This window comes from Odontomachus brunneus, unplaced genomic scaffold, assembly GCF_010583005.1.
Source record: "Odontomachus brunneus isolate Ranch 3 - 2012 unplaced genomic scaffold, Obru_v1 Obru_scaffold_066, whole genome shotgun sequence".
Lineage (NCBI taxonomy): Eukaryota > Metazoa > Arthropoda > Insecta > Hymenoptera > Formicidae > Odontomachus > Odontomachus brunneus.
Genome location: NW_022639516.1, coordinates 134,951 through 161,299, shown reverse-complemented (window position 1 = coordinate 161,299; position 26,349 = coordinate 134,951). Strand labels below are relative to the sequence as shown.

Genomic DNA, 26,349 nt, shown 5'->3' with positions numbered 1-26,349 from the left:
ATATTAAAAGCTAATATCGGAAAGCTCGAAGTTCCGGAAATCCGAGGCTGAACCAGAATTACGCTGTATATCGGAGTTCGTGTGAACGCTATCGCGATATATCGGCGGATTAAATGCGCTGATTATAATTTTTACTTCGACTACGCAACACACAATTCGCATGCTTCGCAGCAATCGGCCGCGCGCATCGAAACATGAATTCGAAGTAATGCTGAGACACAGTTTTATCGTGTACACACTGAGAAAAAATATCTAAAAATTAATAAATATTTTTTAAGTGGGTATTTACCACTTATAATATATTTACTGAAATCAAAATTCTCTTCATTTAAACAGAGTATTGTTTACTCAGTTTAAGTAAACAATACCCGGTTTAAATGACGAGAATTCTGATTTAAGTAAATATGTTAATAGCACCCACCTAAGAAATATTTGTTAATTTGTAGATATTTTTTTCTCAGTGCAACGACTAAAAGCTTTGATTGTCGCGAGTGTTCTTCGTCTAACGTGAATCAAATTGAAAATGTATCGAAAATTGAGAGATCATGAAACTCTGAAATGATACTTCGTAATAAGGCAATTAGAAATCGCGTATTAGTTGTCATTTTCATCCCTATCGCAAACTTCGTGGTCTCATTAAAAAAGGCGTACAGCAATCGAGAGCTTCGATTGTTATGAGTTGTTAATTATCGCGGTGTCCATCGTCTCGTATTTGAATCATGGAAAAAAGCAACCACGCGAAATCCGTAGTTCAAATTTCCGTCCGTAAATCCTCTCGACAAGCGCGAATCGCGAATTTGACCTAAATTCCATCAAAAGCGCGATAAACGCATGCGATAGACCTCCTATTTATCCATGACGGAGTCCATTATTTAACGGCTCTAAGCACGATATTATGGACTAGTACGACGCTTACCATAATACGGCTATACGAGAGCGCAGTTTATAATTTCACCGGGGCTCGCACCTTCGAGTAAGGCGAAAACAAACGGCACTGTTTTACATGGCAATTTTCGCGGAGCACGCATGCTCCCGCGAATTCTCCGTGCGAGGCACCGCTCCAAGTTATCTGTCTTCAGGAACGCGATGAAAGTTTCAACGGCGCAATTTAAAGTTGGCCTATCGCGACAAGCTGCGCCCTTCGTTACGGGGCGCGGCGGCGGGTGCGAGGGGGATCCTCTCTTACCGGCAAACTCCAAGTATAGCTTACCTCAGGTCGTTGTTTACTCATTTGATGTTAACTTCCCCGGCGTTAGTTGCTATTGTTCACGTTGCAATGCGCGAAGCATCATTGATCCGCCGTGCGCGGATACACTTATATGCACGAGAGAGGCAGAGAGAAACAGAGGGAGGAAGAGAGAGAGAGAGAGAGAGAGAGAGAGAGAGAGAGAGAGAGAGAGAGAGAGGGAGAGAGATAATGAGGAAGAAAGAGAAAAAGACACAACTGCGACTAATTGTTTACGCGTTTTTTCGTTCGCACTCTCTCGAAATTCCTTGGAGTGGAATTTCACTCGAAACGAATGAAAAGTGCCAACATTTTCGTCCCTCTTTCCCGAAGCGACACTAAAAATACTGGCACTCAAAATCGCAAAAGAGAATGTTTCACTCGAGTTTACAAGTGTCGCCGATTTTATTTATCTTTTGTGGTATATCACAAAAAATTACAAAAGGTGATAAAAAAATTAGAAATCTACTTCAGCTTCTATAACCGAGGTGCCCTATTTTGATAAAACTATAAAACATTTTACAAAGAATACGTTTTAGGAAAAAATGTTTTGAACAAAAATTACTTGGTTTCAACAGGTAAGTAAGATGGCGGCCATTAATTTTGACCATGAGACTTCCTATCAAAATTCTCTCAAGATTGACAGGGAGTCTCGTGATTAAACAGATATCATCTTATTCACCATCTTATTCACCCATTAAAATCGCGCCAAATCTTTGACTAAAAAAATTTGAGAAATACGAGAGCAGTCGCGAGACAGTCGCGCAATGTCGCGTTCTCGATTCTGCCGATTCTCGCGGTCTCTCGCTCCCACGCGCGAATTAATTCTGCATTATCCTTCCCATTAGTTCCGAAAATGGAGCATCGACGAGCGGCAGCGGGGCTGCACCGTGGTTTTAACAAAGCGACGCGCGGCCAACGTCGCCCCGCCGGTTATTGTCAGAACAATCCACGTTATAGATGTGGGTATCAGAAATTCTTTCGATAAAGTAGCTAGTATCGTTATTGCCTCGGATGGTATTGGGGGTTGGGGTCGGGAGCTCGGTTATCCCCGCGCCACCGCGCTCGCCGCAAACTGATGGACATTTCGCGGATTCTTTCATGAAACCATTACCCACCGCCACCGGCTGGCCTGCCCCCGTGTGTCCGTACACGTAACGATCGCTCGTTTACGTTATATACCGCCTGCAATTGGACATAGCGCGGCCTAGAAACGCCCGACACGAAATGGCCGGCGAGTTTTCTTGGAGAGCTCCGATAATATTTGCCGGTCCGTTCGACAGTTCCACTGGCGAGATAGGAAGGGCCGCTCGCGGACGACGTCCCTTTTGTGCGCTACGTCGCGTTTGTGATTTGTCGTCGAGCGGAGCGAGCGACAGGCTCGCACAAACGGCGACGTTTCGTCGATGATGATGGCTTAAATTGACTGAAAAACACTATGATTGAATATCGCCGCGCGAGAACGTCGAACGACCCGCGCAAAGACGACCGGGACGTTAAGTGGACGTTGTCGAGTGGACGTTGTTCGAGCGGAAATGCGCGCGCTGTTGATTTCCATCGTGACACGAGCCACGTTTGTCTTATGTTTGTCGGAGTGTCCCGACATCGCCGATAGCGTTTGTTGTTTCGTCGCAAATTTATACGTTAAATATCGCGATCATTTATTGACTTTAGAACACTGAACATCAAAAAGGTACGCGGTGAACCCTATAGATTTCACTCGTCGAAGTGTGTCTTTATTTACTCGCAACTTCCGCAAAATTCATCAAAATTTCAATTTTTTTTCTAAATCTGTGTAGAAAATAGGAAAAATATAAATCCATTAATGTTTCTGATTCAATAGAGTTGAAAAAAGCTATTGAACAATATAATGAACAAACATGACTTCAAAAACGGCAACGTTTGGAAAGTTGGTCTGGGCAAATACTCATGTTTAGTCAGACTCTTCCAGGGTTAAGAGTCACGTCGAGGCGAAATACGACGCTATCGATCTCCGTTGCGGCGCTTCGCGAAACAGACGCGATCGTGATGTGACACAACCGCACGGCGCGATTTCTTTCGTATGATAACCCCTTGAACTTCTGCCCGGAGGGTGGGAAAGCTCGGCGCTTCGAGGATTAAGCCGAGATACTCTCTTCTCGCGAAATCGTTAGGGTGGCGAGCGCGAGCACGCGCCCGCGCGAGGGGTCGCGTTCAATCTGTCAGAGAAATAACGCCAAACTTTTGAGCGGTTTATTCTAAATCTTAAATAGCGCAAGCCGGATGGAAGCGGCCGCGTCTTAGCATAGTAAGAGCGTTAAGAAGTTTATAAAAGTTGAGATTGAAATCGCGAGTGCGAGAAGAATTCGGACGTCGGCAAGGCGCGCTATGACGAGAGGACAATCTTATCGGGCAACGCATATGAGCTTCATTCCTTTCCCTCTCGCCACTCACACTCATCCCATAATTCTACGTTGGCAGAAAAAAGTAATAAGTGTTTATTTTAGTGAGCGTATTTACTGAAATCCAACTCCTTTTATCTAAATGGAACAAGTTGCTTTTTTGAGGTACATTCTCTTATTTGAGGAATATTTTCTCTTGGTATATAAGTAAGCATATATACGTTATTAGTACCCATCTCTTCTCACCGGGGGGAAATTTTTTAATTACTTAGATATATTTTTTCTCTCGGCGTAGCTGCGGCAAAAAAATTGAAAAAGGATTAAATACACCGAGGAACGCGCACGAGCGCTTACACGCAGACATACTCGCGTCTCGCGCTGTTATTTTTCCGTGACTAAATTAAAGCGACACGTGGCACGAACTCGGCCGACACACGCTGGCATGATAAATTAGATAAATGGACAAGCGTCAAACGTGGAAAATGGAGGAAACGTGAAATTAAATGCGACACCGCGGAACGCGCGGACAGGCTCTGTTAAATTCTCCTCCCGTCACGTGAGCCCTTCGGGGGAGGGGACTGTGTAGATATTTATATGTAAAACACGGTGAATAGACGCGATGATAAATCGACGGAGATACAAAGACATAATTTACGCGGGTGCTCGCAAGTGAAGAAGCTATTTAAATTGCGGAGAGGAGGAGGAGAACCGCACACTGCGAGAAACGGGGACGTATCCTGCGTGATACGTCGCCGAGTTCAAGGTTAGGTATGCGACGCGTCGAGCAGAATAATAAGGGCGTAACCGGCCGCTGTTTATCTCCGGCGCTGCACTGACACGCTGACACGTTCCCATCTGCTTGCCACCTCGGCTTTCGGAAACAGTTCACGAATATCGCATTCTCTCCACGCACGCACGCCCCCTATGTTTGCGGTGAATGCCTCTATGCTAGCGGACCGTCCAAGAGAGATATTCCGTGTTTGATCTTATACAGACTAATTCGGCAGGGGCGTTTCTCAGGAGAACGTCAAATTTTTAAGACACTTGACTTGATAAAGGATATCCCAAATCAAAATTTTGACCTTACTTTTAGCCCTACTATTCCATTCAACACCTATTTTGATATTCTAAAGCTTATGATACAACCTATTTTGACGCTAAAAAAGTAAAAAGGAAAATTTCGGACATCGGTCAAAGTAGGAGCAAATTGTATCATTAAAATTAACCTATTTTGCCAACTTAGCTCCTACTGCACTGTAGAATTCAAGGTTTAACATAGGACCAGGATTTCGATTCGGGACACGAATTTCTATTGGGCTAAAGGGATGCTGGAGTCGATGACGAACTCGAACAATGTCGATAATGCAGAGACGATCGTCACTAACATAATCACGCTATCCTTTTCGTATTTCTTGTATATACAGAACATACATGAAAGTGTGTTGCTTTGTTTTACCATATTCAACGGGAAATCTAACCATATATGTTTAGAAATCTTTCTGCAAACTTTTTCGATATTTTTAAGCTTCCAAATGCAGATGCGAAGATACAGCAATGTTTTTCAAAATTTTTCTGTTTGGAGCATCCACACTTTCGGTATGTACAAGCTACGGAGCTTTTGGATTGACAAATATTATGCTGACAGCTTGAGATTTTACATTAAAATTTTTTTGTTTGTTTTTGTCACATATCGAGCAATGCTCCTATTTATTTTTGCACGTACTTCCATTGCGTAAAAGCATTTGTAATTCTGTGTAACCAATACATAAACTTTGCAGAAAAATGTCAGAGTTCTGTCGGTAAAGTTTTCAGCTTCAGCATCCCCTTAAGGAAATATAATAATGTTAAGTCACGCGAAAGAGACGAACAAAGCCACGTGCAATATGCGGTAAATTCAGTCGTGACAAGTGCGATTAATTGATAAATATTTCGTTCACTGACACAAACTCTCTTCAACATTATCACGTTTCAGAATAGTAGAGACTTTTTGAATATCAAAAGCGACGCGCGCGGGAGAATATTCGTGCAAATAAGGCCACGATCGCTGAACGAAATGTACGCTCGAGAGAATAATATTAATTATTTGAATATTAATTGTTCGAGTCTGGCGATATGCAATGCATGCTGGATGATATGAACACATACATCCGCATATAAATATAAATATAAATATATATATATATATATATATATATATATATGTACATATCTAAATACAAATATATATATATATATATATATATATATATATGTATGTATGTGTGTGTGTATGCGTGTGCATATCGACACGTTCGAATATGTAAATTTGCTCGTATTGCGAATTCCGCGCATTGATTAGCGTAACGCGTTATGTCGTCCGCACAAGCCGCAAACGCAACGCCACTGAATAACTCTTGAACGTCGCCTCTGTTTACACCGTTCCAATGATTAATTCATGCGCGTTACCGGAATACAGTCTGCGCTCGTTCATGTCCGCAATCTTGCGCATACAACAAGAACAACGCGCCGAGCGAAACGACTTAGTTAAATTCACTAGGCAGCTGTGTGCAAGCGGCGATCCTAAATTTTACGTGTGATAACAACGTTTCTTGATATAACCATTAAATTTCATATAATGTAACGTGAAAAAGTGACTTTTTTCTCTGGTGCTTCGTCACGCCAAACCGATATAGGAGCCGTCACTATGTGCTCGCACGCATAGCGCGATAAATCAATCCGCGGGAGTATCATAATATTTCACGAAGTACCGAAACGTGCCGAAGACTTCTGCGGTCTCCTTCAACGTTTTACGCCCTATTCGTGATTCGAGTTTTTTTTTTGTGACGCAATTGGCTTAAAATTTAAGTGGGAAAATGTTATCTTATCAGAAACGAAGTTCTACACGTTCTTAGGTCGCGACTGAAACTTGTTCTCGATATCCCCCTGGCTTCGACCGCGCATCACTTTGGATTTCGGTTATCTTTCGGCGCAACGAGACGCCGAAGCGACGAAACTTTAAGCGACATCATTAACGCCCGATGGAAGCAATCTGTCTGCAAGATGGAGTGGATCTTCCGATGTTCTTTCCCGGCGACGTCTCGAGAGGACGTACGGCGATAAGTCGTCGTCAATGACGACGCCGTACCAACTTCTGATCGCGCGATCTGCCGGTAATTCGATTCCCGTCGGCCACTTCCATCGAGCGTTAATCGACCGATGGATTTCGAGACGCGGAAAAAGCGCGAATTCGCGCGACGAGACGGCGGCCACGCTCGCCGCCCGCTCCTCCTGGCCCCGGGATCTCGTTTAATTTATGAACGCGCAATTAAGTCGGCCGCTTCTTGCGAGGCGGGGTCAACCCGCCCCCTCTGGTCCCGAAGCCGCCACGACATCACGCAACTTTCCAGCTCCGCACCGTCGCGAGTTCTGCTTTCACTTCGTAAATTACTTCCGAGCCATTTCGCGCGGTCGGTATCGTCCCGAACGTCATCGGCCGAGATGAGCGGCTCTGGGGAACGAGCGCAGTCTCTTGTACTCGAGGACTCGTGATGCGGGCCGTGCATATGCACGTGACAACCGCTCTCTGTCCGGCAGAGAGGCGGAAGCGTATCGCAACGAAAAAAGTCTATCTTCTTTCCCGGAAGGAGAAACTCTAAAAACGTGCACGCGCACTCTTTCACGGTGCATTACGCGGATAAATAAATAAATGCGAATGAATTTAGCTGGGAACTCTGAGTGCACAATTAAACTTTGATTAGAGGGCTGCCTATGCTAATTTCGATAAATGTATGCGCACACCGTCCTATAATTAAAAGCCCAGGCGATGAATAAATCATCGACGTATGTCACTGATTAAATTATCTGTCTGTTCCATTGAATTATCCATCGATAGCAAATTCGGCCGATCCTGATTCGTAGTTGCTAGAAAGAAGCTGAGATTGTCGGGAAGTTACGGGAGAAGTGAAAACGTAATCTATTTGGCTCGATCGTCCGTAGATTACCGACGTAGAAGTTTTAAGTAATTGGACTGATTTGGCTTCTTGAAAGAGCAGACAGCCTCCCCGCTTGAGTTTCGTATAATTACGTCGTTTATACAGATTTCCATTTAATTAATGACAGGTATTGACCTGACCTGATTCAAGGGTGCCGATTTCTAAACGTATATTTGACCAAGAAAAGGCCGCATCGCGCGCGGCATTTTCTTCACACCATCAAATAAATCAATTACGACGAAAAGAAATGCTTGAAACATACACTTTAAGCTGATACGGGTCAAAGGTAGCGAAAATACCGTGAGAAGTTGATTCAATTTTAAATATCGCATCAAATAATGAATAATTTTCGTTGTCCTCTTTTCACTTAATTGATAGATATGTCTCTTATCGACCTTTTTTTACAACAGCTCAGGAAAAATAAGCATCCGCTACGTTTGTCAAATGTTATTTATGATTATTTCGCTCTGCCTTCTTCCACGTACACACAATAATTGCTTTTGTACTCACAGATACGAGTCCTCCTTGTCCCACGTGACTATCTCCGTCACGACGAAATAGCCAGATGTGAGTGCGGTGGTGGTCGGATTGTCGCTGGTCGCATTCGTAACCAGCACAACGTGTCTCCAATCGCTGCTGTCCTTTTGTCTTTGCGGCAATATCAGGATAAACGACGTGCCGTTGTCGCCGAAGACAGGCGCTTCGAACTGCTCCACCCAGCCATTTTTCTCGCTGTACGAGAGCGCCTAGTGACAACGAGCATTCTTTCGTCAGTAAATTGCATTCTCCGACGTATTTAGTGAAACAGCACATGCTTTTTTATAATTAAAATTCCCTTGCCGTTGGCGTCTCATTTTTTGCGAATATTCGTACACAAGTAAAATTACGGAGTTAATAAAGGCATCGGAGAAAAGAAAAATGTTTGAGCGCTTTCTCTTTGACGGTTTCGAAAAAAGCATACACGCAGTCAAAAGTTCTATAATTACAGTCTCTTATTGGACGCATAATGTTATTTTCACTTCCTTTGTGAATATTCTTTTGATATAGCAAGACTCACATGGCCGACATGCAAAATATCTCGCAAGAGTGCCGCTTCGCGCGATGTTAATTCCACGTTCCTGACAAGCGGAGATTAATTTTACATAATTCCGTCGTGCGTGAAATCCTCCGATACTTGGAAATTCGTGCAACGCGGCGAAATTTCGTAAGAAACAGTTATGAGAAAGGGGAGACCGACTCTCGCGGAACTGCGAATTAGCCAGCCGTCGGCAAGTGCGCGCTAATTAAAATACTATTGCCCGACTGAAGGAGCGGCCGCCTAAATTAAGATCCGCGCGAGCTCGCAAGGACGACGGAGTCCCGTCGCGAAGCGAAGCGGACTATCAAACGAGACTGCCATCGAGAGCCAGAGGGGCGGTGAATTGCTTCCGCGAGGGATGAGGAAGTACCTACTGTCGTGCAATTTGGCAGCAGGTTGTCGACGTTACAGAGCTGGAAATACGCCCTGTTCTGCACCCGGTTCATCCAAGTTGCGTAAACGAGCTCGTCCGTGGGGAAGTTCACGGCCGACAGGATCCTCTCGGCGCTGGTCAGCTCCGGCGGATGCTCGATCTCCACCAAGGTCACGTTGCCTTGCATCACCATGTCCAGGTCGACGCAGAACAGCTTCACAGTTGGATTCGTCGTGCCGCTCTGAAACAAAGGAGACGGATCTCTCATGAGCTACAGCGACGTTGATGCGAGCGACGACGATGGTTATTGGAGAACAGCGGCAAGGTGGACGTATAGAGAGAGGAAGAGAGGTTTTGCTTTTTCTCCTTTTATCAGTAAAGCCTTTATCGGCAAAAGAAAAAGAAAAAGAAAAACCATGATGAGGGAGGGGATAATGGTATCGTACATCAATACAGCGAGCGGCCCGTAATCCCTTCGTTCTTAATCTCAATGGAAGATTCTTCGTGACTGACTTAGGATCGAGTGCACGAGGAATTGGAATTCTTCCGCTCTGTCGAATTGATTCTTCCATAATATTTAATCCGTCTCCGCGAATGGGAAACGTGAAACTAACACAATAGTTTGCTAGTGAGAGCGAGAGATGCAAAGGACAAGTTTCTGTGTATATTACATCGCGTATATATTTACGTGAGAAATGCAGTTTTCCTGGGGAGTGCGTAAAGTTCTTGTTTGCAAGCCTGTTTGCGCGGGGAAATGTTTTAATGAAATTGGAAACATAAATCTTCGATTCTGCGTCCCGCCATGGCTGTTCCTTTACTGATAACTTTAAGTGCACTGAAATCTCGTCGTCCCAACAGCAAAAGTTTTAATGACAATCTTGTTTAATCTCGAGACACGAGACGCCATGATTGCCGTTTGCAGTGTTTATTCGTTCGTCTGACTTGGCAATATTCTATTAATATTAATTCGCCGAACGTAAAGTGACACTTGCTTCGCGAAAAAGTAACGCGACGCCGTTGGATTCAATTGGCTCCGCTCAGCCGTTTGTCCGCGACTTAAGGATAATTTCTGATCACTTTTCAGTAAATTACTGAATTTGCTTATTCCCGCCCGAACTTTCTGCCAAGCAACCGACAAGCAACGTTCATGACTGGGAAACACGAAAACTTCATTATGTGATAAATAGTACGGAGCGCGATAAAGTAAATTTCATTTATGCAATTTAATTCAAGGAACAAGATTCTCGTATACAAAAATTTTAATTAATATCGTACTGATACAATTCACACAGTCATAGTGAAGTAATAATTATAATCCTGCTTATTTTGAAATCGCTTCAGCTAATTGTACGCAAAATATCGATTTTACATGAATTCAAGGGAATTAAATGAGTTTATGAATTTATAATCTACCATCCGTCACAATTAAAGAGGAATTGCTAATGTTTATATGAGGAAATACATACAATTTTTACTATAACAAATATTAATTTCGCGTATTTAGTGTCTTTAACGTAATATTCTCGAAATGATAAATTTGCTACTACGTAGACTATGTCTACTTTTAAATCTTATAAGACTACCTTATTTAAAATTATTTAAATTCTTTGATCATTTGCGTTTATATTATAACTTTAACAATATGAAACTTTCCGGAAACAAATATTTGGGGGAAAGGTTTTTTAGATATTACATTGTAATATCCAAAAATATCCCTTTATTCAAAATGAATATTTATACGATTTCGTTTGTCACGATATTCAATAAAAATAAACAAAATCTTTACGTTCTGTCAAAATACTCGAGGCAAAATGCAATGAGGTCTCGGATGGAAGAAATCTAGATGAATGTGCATTAATGCGTTTCTCCGGGGAAATGACAGAATAGCGGTTTGCGCATCGAGCGGAATGAATGAAACCGGTGACTTTAATCCATCCATGGCTACGAGTTTATGTACTTACAGAATCGCTTCTCTCAGATGGCAATGGAATAAAATGGAATAAAGCTGCACGTCAAACTTGGAATTCCATCGTGCACCGGGAAAGAAATCAATTCGTACGTAAGCTCCGAATAAGAGTGTACACAATCGCCATTGCGATTTCAAGCGATTGCGCCACGAGATATTTTAGAATTATATGCAAAGTGTATACGTACTCAAACAACGTGTCGTCAAAAACACTCAATTAGCTGTCGCAAAGCTAGACAAGTATCGTAAGAGTTGGAAAGTCGAGTGAACTTTTGCGAAGACGTTTGAAAATTATCGCAACCCAATAAACACAGAGTATCATCGATGTTACAATGTCAGCTCAATCATAGTATATTACGTAACTGTTACTTTGTTATATAACAAAGCAGTTACATAATATTTCATATTATTGAGCTGACATTATAATATGGATGATACTTTATGTCAGTCGCGTAGCCAGAAAAAAGTTTCGGGGAGGACTGTACTTTTTATTTTTGACAAGCTAAAACAAGGTCATTCGGAAAAAATTTTCTCACACTTAGCGTAACCCATAAAATTAATTTCAGGAGGGCTATAGCCCCTTTAGCCCCTCCCCTGGCTACGCTATTGCTTTATGTTTCCTGGAGATGAGCAACGGAATCGCTTGCAACCGATATTGCAAGAACGCAGACTAACCTTAACCTCTGCGCGATTCCATCGCGAATGAGAAAGAATGCGCCGTGTCGGGATTCCTTGAATTTATTGTAACGTTTCACCGCGCGATCGTTCTCCAAATCGGCGATCAAAGACCCGCACAAGAACGAGCAGGATCGCACGTCAAGATTATTGTTGTTTCCTCGATTACGTCTCCTCTGCGTCGTCCTGCTCACGGCACTTCAAAGTTTCTCGGCGCTGTCGCGCTCAGTAATAACGAAAGCTGTCGCTAGGTAGCGTCAGTTGTCGCGCGTCCACAGCACGTGACGCGGAGGGGTTCGATGGAACACGTGGTCGGCCATCTGACGCAGCGCGTAGTGGGGGTAGGCCCGAGATAGTCGCGTAACGGGATGCGCTGGAATGCGGGACTTGCTAATGTTTACGCAAAACACCGTTAGGAAAGGGCAGTGCCGTTAGGAAAGGGTAGTGCCGCTGACCTCGCTCCGATATGGCCAAGCGCGATCGAACACGCCGTTCAATATAGCCGTCTATTTCTTCGCTTGTAGAGATCGTAGAGACTTGAACCAAGGACCATTGGAAAGATAAGACTCCCGCGCTTCTGATAAGCGTACAATAGTTTTTCTTGGAAATGAAGATCAATCAGCACAATTAGACTATCGCGATGGGTGAGAATCATTTTCAATTTGAAGCGGGAATTGTTCTACGATGGAAATCGCGAAACTCTGACTTGAAGTGGTGATGTCGCAAAACATTCGTTTCCTATTTTTGATGCATATAAAGCCAATTCAATTTAAAAACAAAAAAAACGTCAATTTTTTCACTTGTAAAAGTCATAGAGACTTCAAATTGAGACTGTTGGAAAACTAAGGCTTCTGTGCTTCTGATAAGCATGTAGTCGTTTTTTTTTTGAAAATGAAAATCAATTAGCATAATCAGGTTATTGCAATAGAAAAGATAAAGCGGAAAATATTTTACAAAAATCGTAAAACTTTGACTTAAATTAATATATCACTAATTGTTTTTGATAAGTAAAGTACAATTTAAAAAATCAGAAAAAATGAAAGATTTTTCTGGTTGTAAGAAATTAATTTGTTTTGCGAAATTGTGCAGAGAGAAGGCAATGTACAAAAATTGCTAAATATTACGCAAATTAAAATTTACACATTGCATTATGTATCTAAAATTGTGACTATCTTGATTGATTGAGAAAACAAAGATATCGTTTACAAGTCGATCCGACGATGAATATTCCTCTATGCTGCACCATTTTTTCGCGGCGACGTTAATCGCGAGTCATAAAACGGCATTGAAAAATGCAGAGGTGTCACGTTCACACTGCTCTCCTCTTTTCAGGATGTAAACTTTCGGTTAGATGGCTTTTCATATCTCGGACGGTCGCGCGACGCAGAGGTTCGCGAGGACACAAAGTGAAAGAGACGTTTCTGAGAGCGTCTAACGTTTAGGAATGCTGCCTTTTAAAGTGACATTATGTTTTCCTCCCTAGGAATCTCATTTCCCGTAGATGCGTAAACGAGAGAACAACTAATTAAAATAGCGAGCATGAAAAATACGAAATTAGTGACAAGCGCAAGCGACGCAAAATATATTTATGGAAAATATAAAGATATTACGATAGAAGAATCTAAAGCATCTCTATATTCGTCCGTAATATTTATATAAAATGCTATAATAATACTACTAAAAGAAACTGAAAAGTACCCACAAAACCTCGTGATTTAACGATTTGATATTTCAGAACTTTCAGGTGTAAATCGCATAGAAAGTTTCTTTGATCGGGCACATTAAAGAGAACAGAATGAAATACTGTGGAAGTATGTACTTACCTTAGGGTAGTGAATCGGTATTGGCGAAGTGTATTGGAAGCTCAAGCTCCCGGGGAATCCGTAAAACGGTATGGTCATAATAGGAGTGCTCGAGTCATCGAAATAGCCGAAGGCCAATTTATTGCCGCTTGGAGAAAACCAAAGCGCCGCATTCGAGTTGAATACTTCCTCTGCAACAAAATAAGTACACGAGAAATTAATTGCGCGGTTAATATGTTATATAAATACACATCATGTTACATAGTCACGCATCACACATATATACATACACAGTAACCATTTAACTTTCTCTTTCCCATCTTGCCGCTTTAATATAAATATATATTTTTTTAATAATAATTTTTTTAATAATTTATAATATGTTTGAATTTTAATTGTATTTAATTGTATTTAATTTTATATTTAATTTATGTATGTAAATTTATATATACAAATTTTATACATAAATATATATTAAATTTATTTTTATATGTAAAATCAATGACAAAAACACGACGGGGTAATTATTGTAGATGTCCCGTGTATTTTTTTGTCGGCGCTACTTTTACAGTAGCGCCGTATTTTTCACAAGCTTTAGCTGCATTCTGCGACGTCGTTGCGTTAACGACGAAGCGAGAAATTGCGACGACTGTTTCGTCCTCGTAAAATTCACAAGCAAAGTTCATTGCGGGCATTCCACCCGGTATAATTATAGAGTGCACCGGACGCCTAAGGTGTATCACCACTCGGCGTTTTATCCCGTTCCCCTGTTGTGCGATGATAAATAAAGCGTAAACAAGAAAAGATGAGACTTCTGTCTGATATCATCACCCTTGTACTTTTCTTCGTGGAGTGCTTCACATAATAATATTCCCACTCAAGAGCATTAGTATGTGATAGTGACTTCAAAACTTTGAAAAGCTTACATGTTGAAGACCAACCGCATGTGAAAAATATTAAACACGTTATACTGAGTACTAAATTATAATAATAATAAATAATAAAATAAAATGGATAGAGAAATAATAATTTTATATAATTGTTTCTCATACTGCGTAAATAAAATGAATATAAAATTACGCGAAAAAACACGATTATCTAATCATTTCTATATGTTGTAAAAAATTGTTTTCATTTCACTGCACATCACAAATTAACTAAATAATAATTTTTTTAATAATTCTCTTCCATTCTTGTATAATAATTGGTTGTTTGTAATGTCTTAAAGTAGATATCTGTTCGTGTCTTTTTTCGCTACTAGCTGATTTCTACGAATGTCGGCGCTATTGTCATTCCAATGTTAATTTCGCGCTAAGCATCCGATTAAAGAACTCGCAGAGAGACCGGACAATTCCTCAGAACGAGGAAGCGAGCAATCGTAATCAAGCTCTCCCCATCGTAAACTTCACGAGCAAAGAAAGTTCAGCCCCGAGATTATCCGGCGTATTGCGTAATTATGATGCCCGACTAAACAAGTGGATGCACTTCCGCTTTCCCATTATTGCGGCATAAATGAAGTGTAACACGAGAGACTAACACAATTAAACTTCTGTTTGAATGCTTACATGCTTACCTTCTGCAATTGTAGTTGTAAAATGAAGTGAATCTTTTCGATGGAAAGAAATATTAAGAACATGAAGAGAAAGACAAAGCCTCTACAAATTTTTTTCTATAAAGTTTTTATTCACATTAAAAACGGCGCGAGAAAGCATTATTTTACCAATCGAATTTCATCTCCCTTTGATCGGGACTGAAATTGGAATGAGTACACTCTGCAATAAGCTAGACAACAAAGTTGGCCGACGTTAGAACTGAAAGAAGCACTCACTGTGAATTTCCCTCCGTTCAGCCGCGTCTCGATAAACAAAGTGCAAACGTTCGGAAAAGATCTGCCCAGTCAGCGCTAATGTCATTTTTTCCACACTTCGCAAATAAGGAGCTCGACAACAAAGGGAGGCCGTTGCGCTGGTTCGAGAGAAAATCGCTGATGTAATAAGTGCGAGTTCATAGAACGTGCAGGGGAATGTCGGAAAGGAGCCGGACGAGTTACGGCAGAACCGAGCGGAAACTCTTTATTTCGTTTCTTCTCGAAAAAGAGGCTGGGGCTCGCGTGGGCGGCAGAACGATGTAAATATCTACTTTTCGAGTCGCAAAGAGTGGAAAGTATCCGCAAAAGTAGGAGAAAAGAGAACAGGTGAAGGGAAGAGACAGTGGTGGATTAATCCTGGGATGCATCCTAGCATCTAGAGACGACAATTCGCAGAGAATATTGCGAGAAAAGGAGAGGAAAGCGATTATGAAAAACCTAATTCAGATCTAGACCGCAGGAAATTAGTTTAAGGTAGTTTGAAGATTGCCGAGAGAGCGATCAAATTGGAGCAAAAGTGCAGAAACTTCCACAGAATAAGAATAGATGCAACTGCAGGATCCGCGTTTGTGGAAAGAACCCGCTTTCTATGCATTTCAAAATTCAATCTGATTGCTACTCGTATATAAGATGTACGTTAGAAACGCGAAATATCCCGAAGTCTGTTAAATATTATCAATTTCGCGAGAAGGTGAAAAACTTGATAAGATCACAATACAATTTTTCGATCTCTCGCATTCCTATTTTCCTCTTCACACGCGACTAAAAACCGTTTACTTTTTAGGTGCTCAGTTAACGTCTCGTGTGTGTTTACGTGCAAAAATCCATTCCTGAGAGATAAAGTCAGGAAAATAGGAGAAGTTAGCATATTTTGAGGATGTCGGCGAGACCTTTGAGACCGAGCTAGATTCAGCTCGCAACGTTGCGAGACGGGAAGGAATCGCGAGAAAAGGCAAAAAGCTCTCGCTGGCAAACATGAAAGAGAAGAAAGGAACGAAGGGAAGAGAAAAGAATGGGAAAAGGTCGTGTAAAGAAGAGAAGGAGAGAAAGAGAGAGAGAGAGAGAAAGGTAGTGGAAAAGAAATGCCGCGACGCGGGGAAGTGCACAAAGACGCGACGCTGCGTTGCGCAGCTCGCTGGACGTGATGAGGGAGAAAAATATCCCGAGGGTGAGATTCCGAGTGGGTGGACTGTATGTGCGTGTGTTACTATATGTGTATGTGTTAGTTCCGACGATGGGATAAGGAAACCGTCGGATCTGAATGGTACGCGAAGAAAAACAGACTTGGACCTGCATGAAAGGCTCGCTCCACCGAGTGACAGACTTGTCCGATAAATCCGTTAGGACGACGATCAATTATTTATGTCGGCAGCAAATTTACTTCACGTTTCGTCGTGCAATTTTTGGGTCGTTTTGAATATAACATCACGTATAACAACGCAAACTCGGGTTATTCTCTCGGCCAGCGTGGTTTCTGTCAGTTCGCGTTCTAGTGCTGCTTCAACGTGCAAAGCGAAACACGTCATGCGAGGCAATTGCTTCGACGTAACTCTTTCTTCTTGTAGAGACGTACAAAAATAAGACGGGAGAAACGAGATATTCTCTCCCGGTCGTTTTCCAAACACGCAACAAGTAGTTTACGTTTAATTAGTTAAACATGTAGAGCAATCCGACATCGACATTACCGCTTCGCCAGCTAGGGATCTCAACGCGATACGTGACATTCGGCACGGATACACCGTTCAGCGCTGTGTATTGTGCACTGATGACTTTAGCTCGAAAGGGTTAAGCAAACTCCGAGAAAAATGGCGAAACTCATACAATCCCTCTTTCCATCGAGACATTCCCATCGAGATTGTCAAACATGTCGCGGGAAAATGCGAGCGAGATAACGCGCGCTGCGACTATGAAGGGTGAAAACGTAAAACCTCTCCGCTGCATTTCGCCGTCGTGTTTACGGTTTGCAACAGTAACGCATATTCCGCGCAGAGAATATAAATCCTATGCGAGGACATTTCCATCGTGGGAGTATCCTCGCGTTCCGCGTCCCTCGGCGACAGTCGAGAAAGGAAACATTTTAGAATCCGATCAGAAATCGGAATCCTGTGAAGGGGCGGTACCATTAGCGAGCCGGGATTTGGTGAAAAGGATTTCTCTAAATCCCCGCCGCTCTATTAATGTCACATCCGCCATTGTTGAAAGAAGTAGAAAGCACGGATTTCCATCTTACGCGGGATGTATTAATGTCGCAGCGAGCGGGCGCCAGATCTTCTGGTTAAATGACGATTCTGCAGGTACGTAATATTTCGCGCCGCACGCCTTTGCGCTCGTAGATCTAAACTATATTAAGCCGGCAAATGAACGCGAAAAAGCCGCGATAAAATAATCTTACTCTGAGAAAGGATGTTTGGCACTTGTCATTACGACTGCACGTTGAAGTCATTACGAACAACAAACTTATTTTTGTAGTATCATTCCGCCAATTTTTATAGTATGTGCTGCTGTAGAATGGAACGCAATAAAACAAAATGGAATATTGGTTTGTTGTATTTAAGATAAAATGTGTCCGGATGTGTGCCGGATGTGTTCCAAATGTATCCGGATATGTTTCGGATGTGTACGTATGTGTCCCAGATGTGTCGGATGTGTCCAGATGTGTCCGTGTGTGTCACGCTGTGCGATTATTATGAATTCCACATGATCGCTAAGACTCAGGAAATTTTATGTCGATTAATTATATTTATGATATAGTAACTCGCGCAAAGAGCCACCGGGAGAGACAAGCGTTGTAATTGATCAAGTAACGCGGCAGTGAGGTAGACTGGATCGTTGCACCGCGGCAAAACACCTTTAATAATTAATCCACCATCTTCTGCCGGCACGGAATGCGCTTGACACATGGTCTACCTTCCACAAATTTCCCGTGCAGCCCGGCTTTTACTCATTTAGCGTGTAATTTACTGCGGTATCGCCACAACTGTAAGATACGACATCGTCATCAGCATCTACGTCTTAACGTAACAGCTCTACGTAACCAACTTTATCATATTTTCGATGCGTTTAATTATTGTGAATTTCCAGACATGACACGAGCGACGGGAAAAGTATTCGATACAAAACGAGAAAATGCAATTAAATCCATATCAATATATATAATATGGATACTAATATTATCGCGATATTTAACTCGTATTAGAACTAAAACAGTATGTCTTCTATCCTAAAAAGTATCTACAAAACAATGATGAATAAGAAAAGAGAGCGTGTTATTAATGTTGGCGAGACCGAGAATCTCAAGTTGCATTTCTCTTTCCGGAAAACAGACTTCCCCGTGATGCGAGTTATTAATTTTATTAATTTTCCGAATCTAAAATCTTTCCGGCCCGCGTAAGTCAGTTTATATACCAAAAATTCGAGAAAATCCCGCAGGCACGGTAGCAGGTCGGATAAAGTATGTCGTCAGCGAAGCCTTCGGCTGACGGGAACAAAATACAGGTTGAAAAGTTCTTGGCATGCCTCGAGCGGCGGTTTGACACTTTATCGACGACTCTTTCGGGGCTGTTCGACTGTGTAAAATCGCGAACGACGGAGTGCGCGCCGTGCATGGGGCGGAATGATTTCGCGTTGCCCGCCGCTCGGGCAAATCAATTTCTCACGGCGATGATAATAACTGCAAATTCTTCCGACGCGCGATCAATTACCCGAGAATAACTGATGAACGACGCGTCATTAAATACCACCCAAGAAAGAATAATTATCTTTCGAAAACGCCGCCGGTGCATAGACAAAAATATCGTTCTACTTTCTCTGCTAAAAAAAGCGTTTACTGAGCTTACTTTCTTTCTTTTAAGTAACAGTTGACAAAGAATTTTCTTGATAGCAGATTCATGACAAATTTTAGGAAAGTTCATTATAATGTACTAAAAAAAGGGGAATTTATTCTTTTCTCTATAAGAATATAAGATTTCGAGGAAACAATTTGTTCTGCGACTTTATATAAGTAAGCAAAGCCGAATTTTTGTTTTAATTTAATATTTTTGACTGAAATGTTAAACTTACTAGGTTTCAGAATGCACTGTGAACAAATTTGATGCTTGATTTGCGAATATATAAATTTATAAAGTAATAATAACCGGGCAAAATTAAAATTCCGTTTTCGATCTTTATTTAACCTTTTCGCTAATTATTTGGTTTCTTAAAAATACAATTTTTTAAATTTTTACTTCATTAAATACATAAATATGATGTAGTTTTAGAAAAAAAGTAAACGTTTTATGTTTGACGCCAAAAATATAGTGCCGGGACCCTGATGTTTCGTTGTTTTTAGGTTTTTAGTTTTTTTCGTTCCAACGGTAAAAAGTTGAGTAATGGCTGATATGTTCTGAATGCCAGAAATGTTGTTTATTCGATTGAATAAGGTTATTATTAATAGTAAGGAAAACACATGTCCTGGGACATGTATCCCATTGGTGATGAAAGAGTGAACTAAGTTTAACGAGCGAAGCGTTGTACACTGAGAGAAAAATTATCTTAAAATCAACAAATATTTCCTTGGTGGGTGCTATTAACATATTTACTTAAATCTACCTTCTCTTTACTTAAATCAAATATTGTTTATTTAAATCAAGTAAACAATATTTGATTTAAGTAAAGAGAATATAGATTTAAGTAAATATATTAATGGCACTCACCAAGGAAATATTTTGTTAATTTTAAGATAATTTTTCTCTCAGTGTATGTGCTAATTACGTGATAATTGCTTGATTCTATAAGAAAAAAAAATATTTGCGCACTCCTCCGGCGCGGTCCTCATTTCCATTCCCACCCTCGTTCAATTCAAAACTCCGTTTCTACAATGCAGCTTTTAATGCGCGCTGCGCGTGGATAATTCACTAATTAATTAGCATCATCGTATTAATTAATCATCGCCATTCGTAATGAATTTAATGCCCGATAGCGTAGTCGACTGTTTGTGATTAACTCGCGCGTCACGAATACGTACAGCACATACAAACGTATTCACAAACACGGATGTCGGATAGTGTTTTCGAGGCATTACAAATTACGACGCGCTCCGTAGATATCGGTTTAAAATATTTAAACTCATGCACGCGCGCCAGTGGCATTCGCATATTACGCGTATTAAATATGATTTTGCATAAAGGACGATGTCGATGTTGCTTCTTCCTTTCTCGTGGACCGGATGAAAGCGTGCATGCCCATCCATCGAAAGAGAGATTCATTTATATTGAAAAACATAACGATTCCCCCCTTGTCATTGTCGTGCCTTCCGAATTTATCACGCTTTCAAAGAGACGAGAACAGCGAGACACGAAGAGGCGGGTAACGTACATTGTAAAAAGTCTTGTATCGGAAATCGACGGATTATACGCGACGTTGTCGAGGGCGCGATAAAAATCCGGACGTCGATGATTGAAAAATTCCCGAAGCTGACAAATTTCGACGCGATGATTATACGCGGAAATGCGCGAATAAATACACTGACGGCTGCCGGATCTCGCGTCGATCAGCGTCCAGCTCCAGGACGGCGCGGGGACACCTCGTTGGCTTTGCGGAGAGCGATCGGTTCGATATACATATAAAAGCGCGGCGTGATTCTGCATTTTAAATCATGCCCCCGCTTTTTCGTCGCTTTTCAATGGCAGCAGCTGCTCCGCCTGTCTGCCAATAACGTGACGTTATGAATCCGGACAATTTGCCGCGTTTATCTCTTTAAATATGGACGCGCCGTTGATCCGTCCGTCATTCGCGATTTTGCGATACTAAACGCGGCTCTCTTCGCAGCCACGGACATTTTTGCACGGATTTGGTGGGGAGGACAGAGAGGCAGCAAAAAACCAAGAGAAAGAGAGAGAGAGAGAGAGAGAAAAAGAGAGAATGTCATAGTGCATCGCGCACAATTGCCATTTGTCGTCTCTCGTCAGTATTCAACGGCGATAAATTCGATCTGTCCTATCGTCGCGTTGTGTGACCTTTTGGTCCCCGTCACAAGTGGGCTTACATAGGATTTTTTCTTTGATTATCATTGCGATAAAATGATTTTAGCGAATACAATTACCGCAAAAAAAAGTTCTTTGAGGTCTCCCTGTTTTTGCAATATTTTCTGAAATTGTCAGCGCGAGTTTCTCAATCACATAGCGGAAAATATTCGCCGAAAAAGTCATTAGACAAATCGCGTACATCATATCCCAGTATTCGTAGCATGTCGGTCTCGTTTCAATCGGATGTTTTATAAAAAGATAAATAAAATATTTTTACGGTCACGGAAAACAGATCGCGTTCAAAGAGATAAATGAAAAATATTGCGTGACTTGTTGAATCGTCGCCGTGCGGCATGAGTACGATAAATCGTGGTAGTCTTTGTAGCCGGATTCGGGCTACAAAGCTCGCAAAAAGTGGATCACGCGATGTATCGGCTTTCCGCGAAATTTGAGCCGAAAGGTGAAACGCTGACGAGATAAAGTTGCGTCCTTAACCCGCTTTAGTCTTTTCATATCTTTCACATTTCATTTTCAGAAAAATTAAACTACAATAATCCCGTCGTTGTAGAGAACTCTTTCTCGAATATTTGCAAAATATCGCGAACGAGAGAACGGAACATTCACCAAATTATTTTTATCATAGAATTCGAAATATACGATATTAAAAATGAAAAGTTAAAAAATACCCGTTACTTTCTGAGGTAATAATTTGTAATATTTGTAATATTTTATATACATACTATGTATGCATGAGAACACGATAGGAGGACGCAGGAGAACGGGAAATTCGTTAGAAAGAATCCTGGCAAGAAATGAAAATGAAGAATACTCGCCAAAGAACTCTGCAAAAACTACTCACCCTCGTACACCCAGTCTGGCACGCCGTTATAGATGCTTCCATACACTCCCGTGTTGGTTATTTGGTAGTCATTGTCCACCTCCGCCTCCGGTCTATAGTAGATATTATTCTGATGCACGTAGATCAGAGCGTTGCCATGTGGCGCCCATTTCGCGAGCTGCAACGGCGTCGATTCGTTCTCTGCCAATATCGTTTCCGTCCTGCAAATACAATAGCATATCGCGTGCTTCATATAATGGACCGAGACAGTTACTTCTTCATTAGCTATTATATAATCTTTATTCGCGCGTGTCTTATTATCTTGAGGCCGATCTCCCTCGCGTTTTCGCGTCTCGCTGTTCTCGTGCTTCCTGCTTCTCATGTTGTGTCTACCTTCGCTCGAGAGCGAGGAGTTTCTTATCGCAAGATGTTTTCAAAATAGCATGTCCTTCGATTCTAATTATTTTAATGGCGAAATTATACAGCAGAAAGACAGGGGAACCGCGCAAAGACAACATTGTTACTCGCAATCTAACAAACGAGGAGAAACACAAGAAAATATGAGATGTAACGGGATAAAATGACGAGAGAAATTCCTTGTTTATTCTGTACCTCTTGATTTCACTAATGTGCCGCTCATTCTGTGAGCTATTGCAAAACACGTCTTCTTTCTTACCATTTTTTTTCCTCAAGAAAGTCGCGTGTACCACTCGTAAAATAATGAGAAAATGTGAAAACTCGAAAGTTGCAACTGTCCTTAGCGAACTTATAATTCCTCCGCAAGCTGATTTCGCTAAGTCGATGGAATTTCGATCGGATATATTCGTCGCAGAATAGGCAGTGCCGAAATCTCGGTTTACGAAACCGAGACAGAGGAAGATATCGGCACGTCGAAACACGTCCACGTGGTTATTGTTTAGTGTTCGTAACCGATCGTTGCGACTAACAATGACGTCACTGTGTCTCAGCCGAACAATGCTGTAACTCTGTATGATTCTAGGCAGGGTTCTAGTTTGCAACTGCTGGACAAGCTGGGGAGACGTAGTCTCGTATAACTACAGCTCCGTATTGTTACGTGGCTTTCGATGGAGAAACGTAATACGGGCCGCAAATTCTTCATCAAAGGTTCGGAACTTAAACAATGACAGAGAATTATAGCCGGCAATGAAATGATCGGACGGAATGGAGTAAAAATATTCGTTGCGCGAGGAATTGCGATAAATACATTACGGTATGCGCGAGATACTGGAAAAATTTTCGGAAAAAACTAGTCACCAGTCAGAAATTGGCCAGCTTTTCCCGACTAGAATTTATTGGATAGTATCTATTCAGAAACTGAACAGAAAATAGAAAATTAAAAAATGGCTAGAAAAAAAATAGTTAGCAAATGTTGAGCAGTTTTTTTGCCTAGTAAAAACTTGAAAAATATTGGTCAATATTTTTTGGCCAGTACTGCTCAGAAACTGACTAGGCATGGAAAAATGGTAATTGTAGATAAAGCTATTATAATCTCAATAATGAATGAATTTGCATATGAAAAAATTTCCTTTAAAAAATTTAATTTAAATATTAATTTAATATTAAATAATAAAAATATTAAATAATAAAACATAATATTTTACAATGTGTGTATAACATTGAACAATAAAAACTACCCGAGTAGAAATTTATCCAGTTTCTGACCAGTAACTGTCCAGGAATTTTTAGTAACTAGCTAGTTTTTAGTCAGTTTTCTTGGCTAGAAACTGACTGGTTTGGTCGACGCTCACTTCGTCAAAAGGACAGTTGAACTAGACAGTTTCAGATCAGTTTTTAACTAGATTTTGATCAGTATCTAATCTATTTATTAGCAGTTTCTAAGCAGTTTTTTACTAGTTATTATGTAGTTTTTGACTATTTTATAAGCATTTTTTGTCGGTTTCTAATTAATATCTATTTTTTTTTAGTTTATTAATAGTTATAAATAATTTAACTATATATGTATCGAAACAATAATTTTATTAAAATTAAATTTTTATAATTTTTATAATTTTTTTTCATCTTTAATATAATATTTTATTTTATTTTGGCCAGGAACTATCTAAAAAAAATTCGTCAGTAATTTCTGATTTTTTGCTGGACAGAAAATGCACAGCATTTCTTTACCATTTTTCTTGTATAGTTTCTGACAAATAACTGGCCCAAAAATACTGAACAGTATTTTCAGAGTTTTTATTGGACAGAAACTATCCAATATTTAACTATCAAATATATTTGACAAAATTTGGTGCTAAAAAAGTTGGGTTACAAACTGATCAAAAATTGGTCACCGACTGATCAGTTTTACCGTCTAGTTACTGGCGAAGCAATGTCGCTTAAATTGGCCAGAAACTAGCCAGTAATCAAAATTCCTGACCAGGAAGAGATCGCTCTTTCTACTTGGGTAAAGTATAAAAGAGGGTCAAACAATAACGCGAACAAGGCCGCGAAACAATCGCTAAAGTAGCAAGAATTTATCTGAAATTTCAGCTTCGGTTTCTCGGGAAACGCGGGGCATTATATTTTACACCGGTGGAATTACGACAGTTTGCATAAGACGTACCGCGGAGGGCGCGGTCGGAATAAAATGGACGACTTGATGTGTCATCTTTATACGCTCGTCATCGTCGTTTTGCCCTGCTGTCATTCCGCGCAAAAGTTTTATCCGTTTCGAGTAGGAGTTCTAAATCCAGACCAGACTCTCGCGTGGCAGATCGCCAACTACGCAACGTCCACATCCGCGTACAGCAAACTATCGGAATAGATCCGCGTAAGAACAAGTCGCGGCAAATACATTATTGAAAATGGAAACAAATGATAAAATCGTGCCCCATATCGACACCACAGTTGTACATAGTCTCGTACGAGATCCCACGTTTAGGATCTCGACGTAAAATTATACTTTTGCGCTCGCAATCTGCTATGTTGTAACCGCGCGTTCCCTACTTTTTACGAGAACCTACTCTCGTGGAAACTCCAATCTGTATCGATAAAAGAACTTCGAACTCTGTGAAAAACGCAACGTTCATTTTATGTCACCGCAATATGTGGTCGCGAATGCACATGTTCTCAAATATGTTTTCCAGGTGCATATGCATGCATACATACATACATACATACATACATACATACATACATACATACATGCATACATACATACATACATACTTACGTACACGCTAATGCATATATTCGAAAAAAGAAAGAAAGGGAATGTTTAAGAGGAATGGAGAGGAGAAAAGCGAGAGAGAGAGAGAGAGAGAGAGAGAGAGAGCGCTTCTGCTTTACAGTAAAATCGCAAGTATAATAAAATCGGGAGCTGTTCGGATACAAGCCAAAAGCATATTGTATACTCTGAAATTGATTCCGCAATGGCTTCTAGGATGAAGCGGGTGAAGTAAGCAAACACAAATCGCGATTGTGTAACTACATATGCACGTGTGAAAGAGAGAAGCGCACTATTTACTTTTCATGTTTACAGCAATTATATTTCACAATTTTAAAATTGTATGTGTATTCGCGTGTGTAATTCTGAAATTAGCGAAAATGTAAATGCATCACCATAATTCTACTGTAGAAAAACGCGCGTTCAAATCGTTGTTTTCGAAAGACTGAAATTCTTGCATTCTAGAGTGTGATGCTCCGAAATTGAAATGAGTGCCCTCGAATTCTCCTCGAAAAAGAGAATCAGACCGCTGTTGCATCGACCCCTCTCGATCGCTTCCATATCTCCGCGTGAAAAAGAAAAAAAAAAGAAAAGGGAAAAAAGAAAGGAAGAAAAAGAGGAGCGAGCTCTTTCCGGCTGAATTCGCGAAATGACCCGCGGCGTTTTATCCGCGCCAACCGGCCGCGGAAAATCGATGAAAAGCGGCGCGCGTACGCGCGACTTGACTGCCGTGTCGTCGCTGGATAGCTCGTCGTCCCGCGGCGAACTTCTTCCCGAAAAGCCATAAATAAAGACGCCGGTATTCATGCGGCGTACAAACCGGGTTTATGGCGGGACAGGGTTCGCCTCGCCTCGTACGGAATATACAGCGAGGAAACTCACGGCTTATTTACTCTCTCTCTCTCTCTCTCTCTCTCTTCCCTTCTTTGCCTCTATTCTCTCTCTCTCTCTCTCTCTCTCTCTCTCTCTCTCTCTCTCTCTCTCTCT

At 41.2% G+C, this 26,349-nt stretch overlaps 1 protein-coding gene across 1 annotated transcript in view; it reads right to left on the bottom strand.

Annotated features, from left to right (window-relative positions):
- LOC116846680 (venom dipeptidyl peptidase 4-like) overlaps nt 1-26,349 on the bottom strand; it is a 156,239-nt gene that overhangs the window by 20,486 nt on the left and 109,404 nt on the right. The window contains exons 6-9 of the mRNA XM_032820844.1: nt 22,200-22,399; nt 13,493-13,662; nt 9,030-9,269; nt 8,088-8,323 (exon numbers count right to left, since the gene is read on the bottom strand). Of these exons, the coding sequence (XP_032676735.1) occupies nt 8,088-8,323; nt 9,030-9,269; nt 13,493-13,662; nt 22,200-22,399 (846 nt within the window). The remainder of the gene's footprint in view (nt 1-8,087; nt 8,324-9,029; nt 9,270-13,492; nt 13,663-22,199; nt 22,400-26,349) is intronic.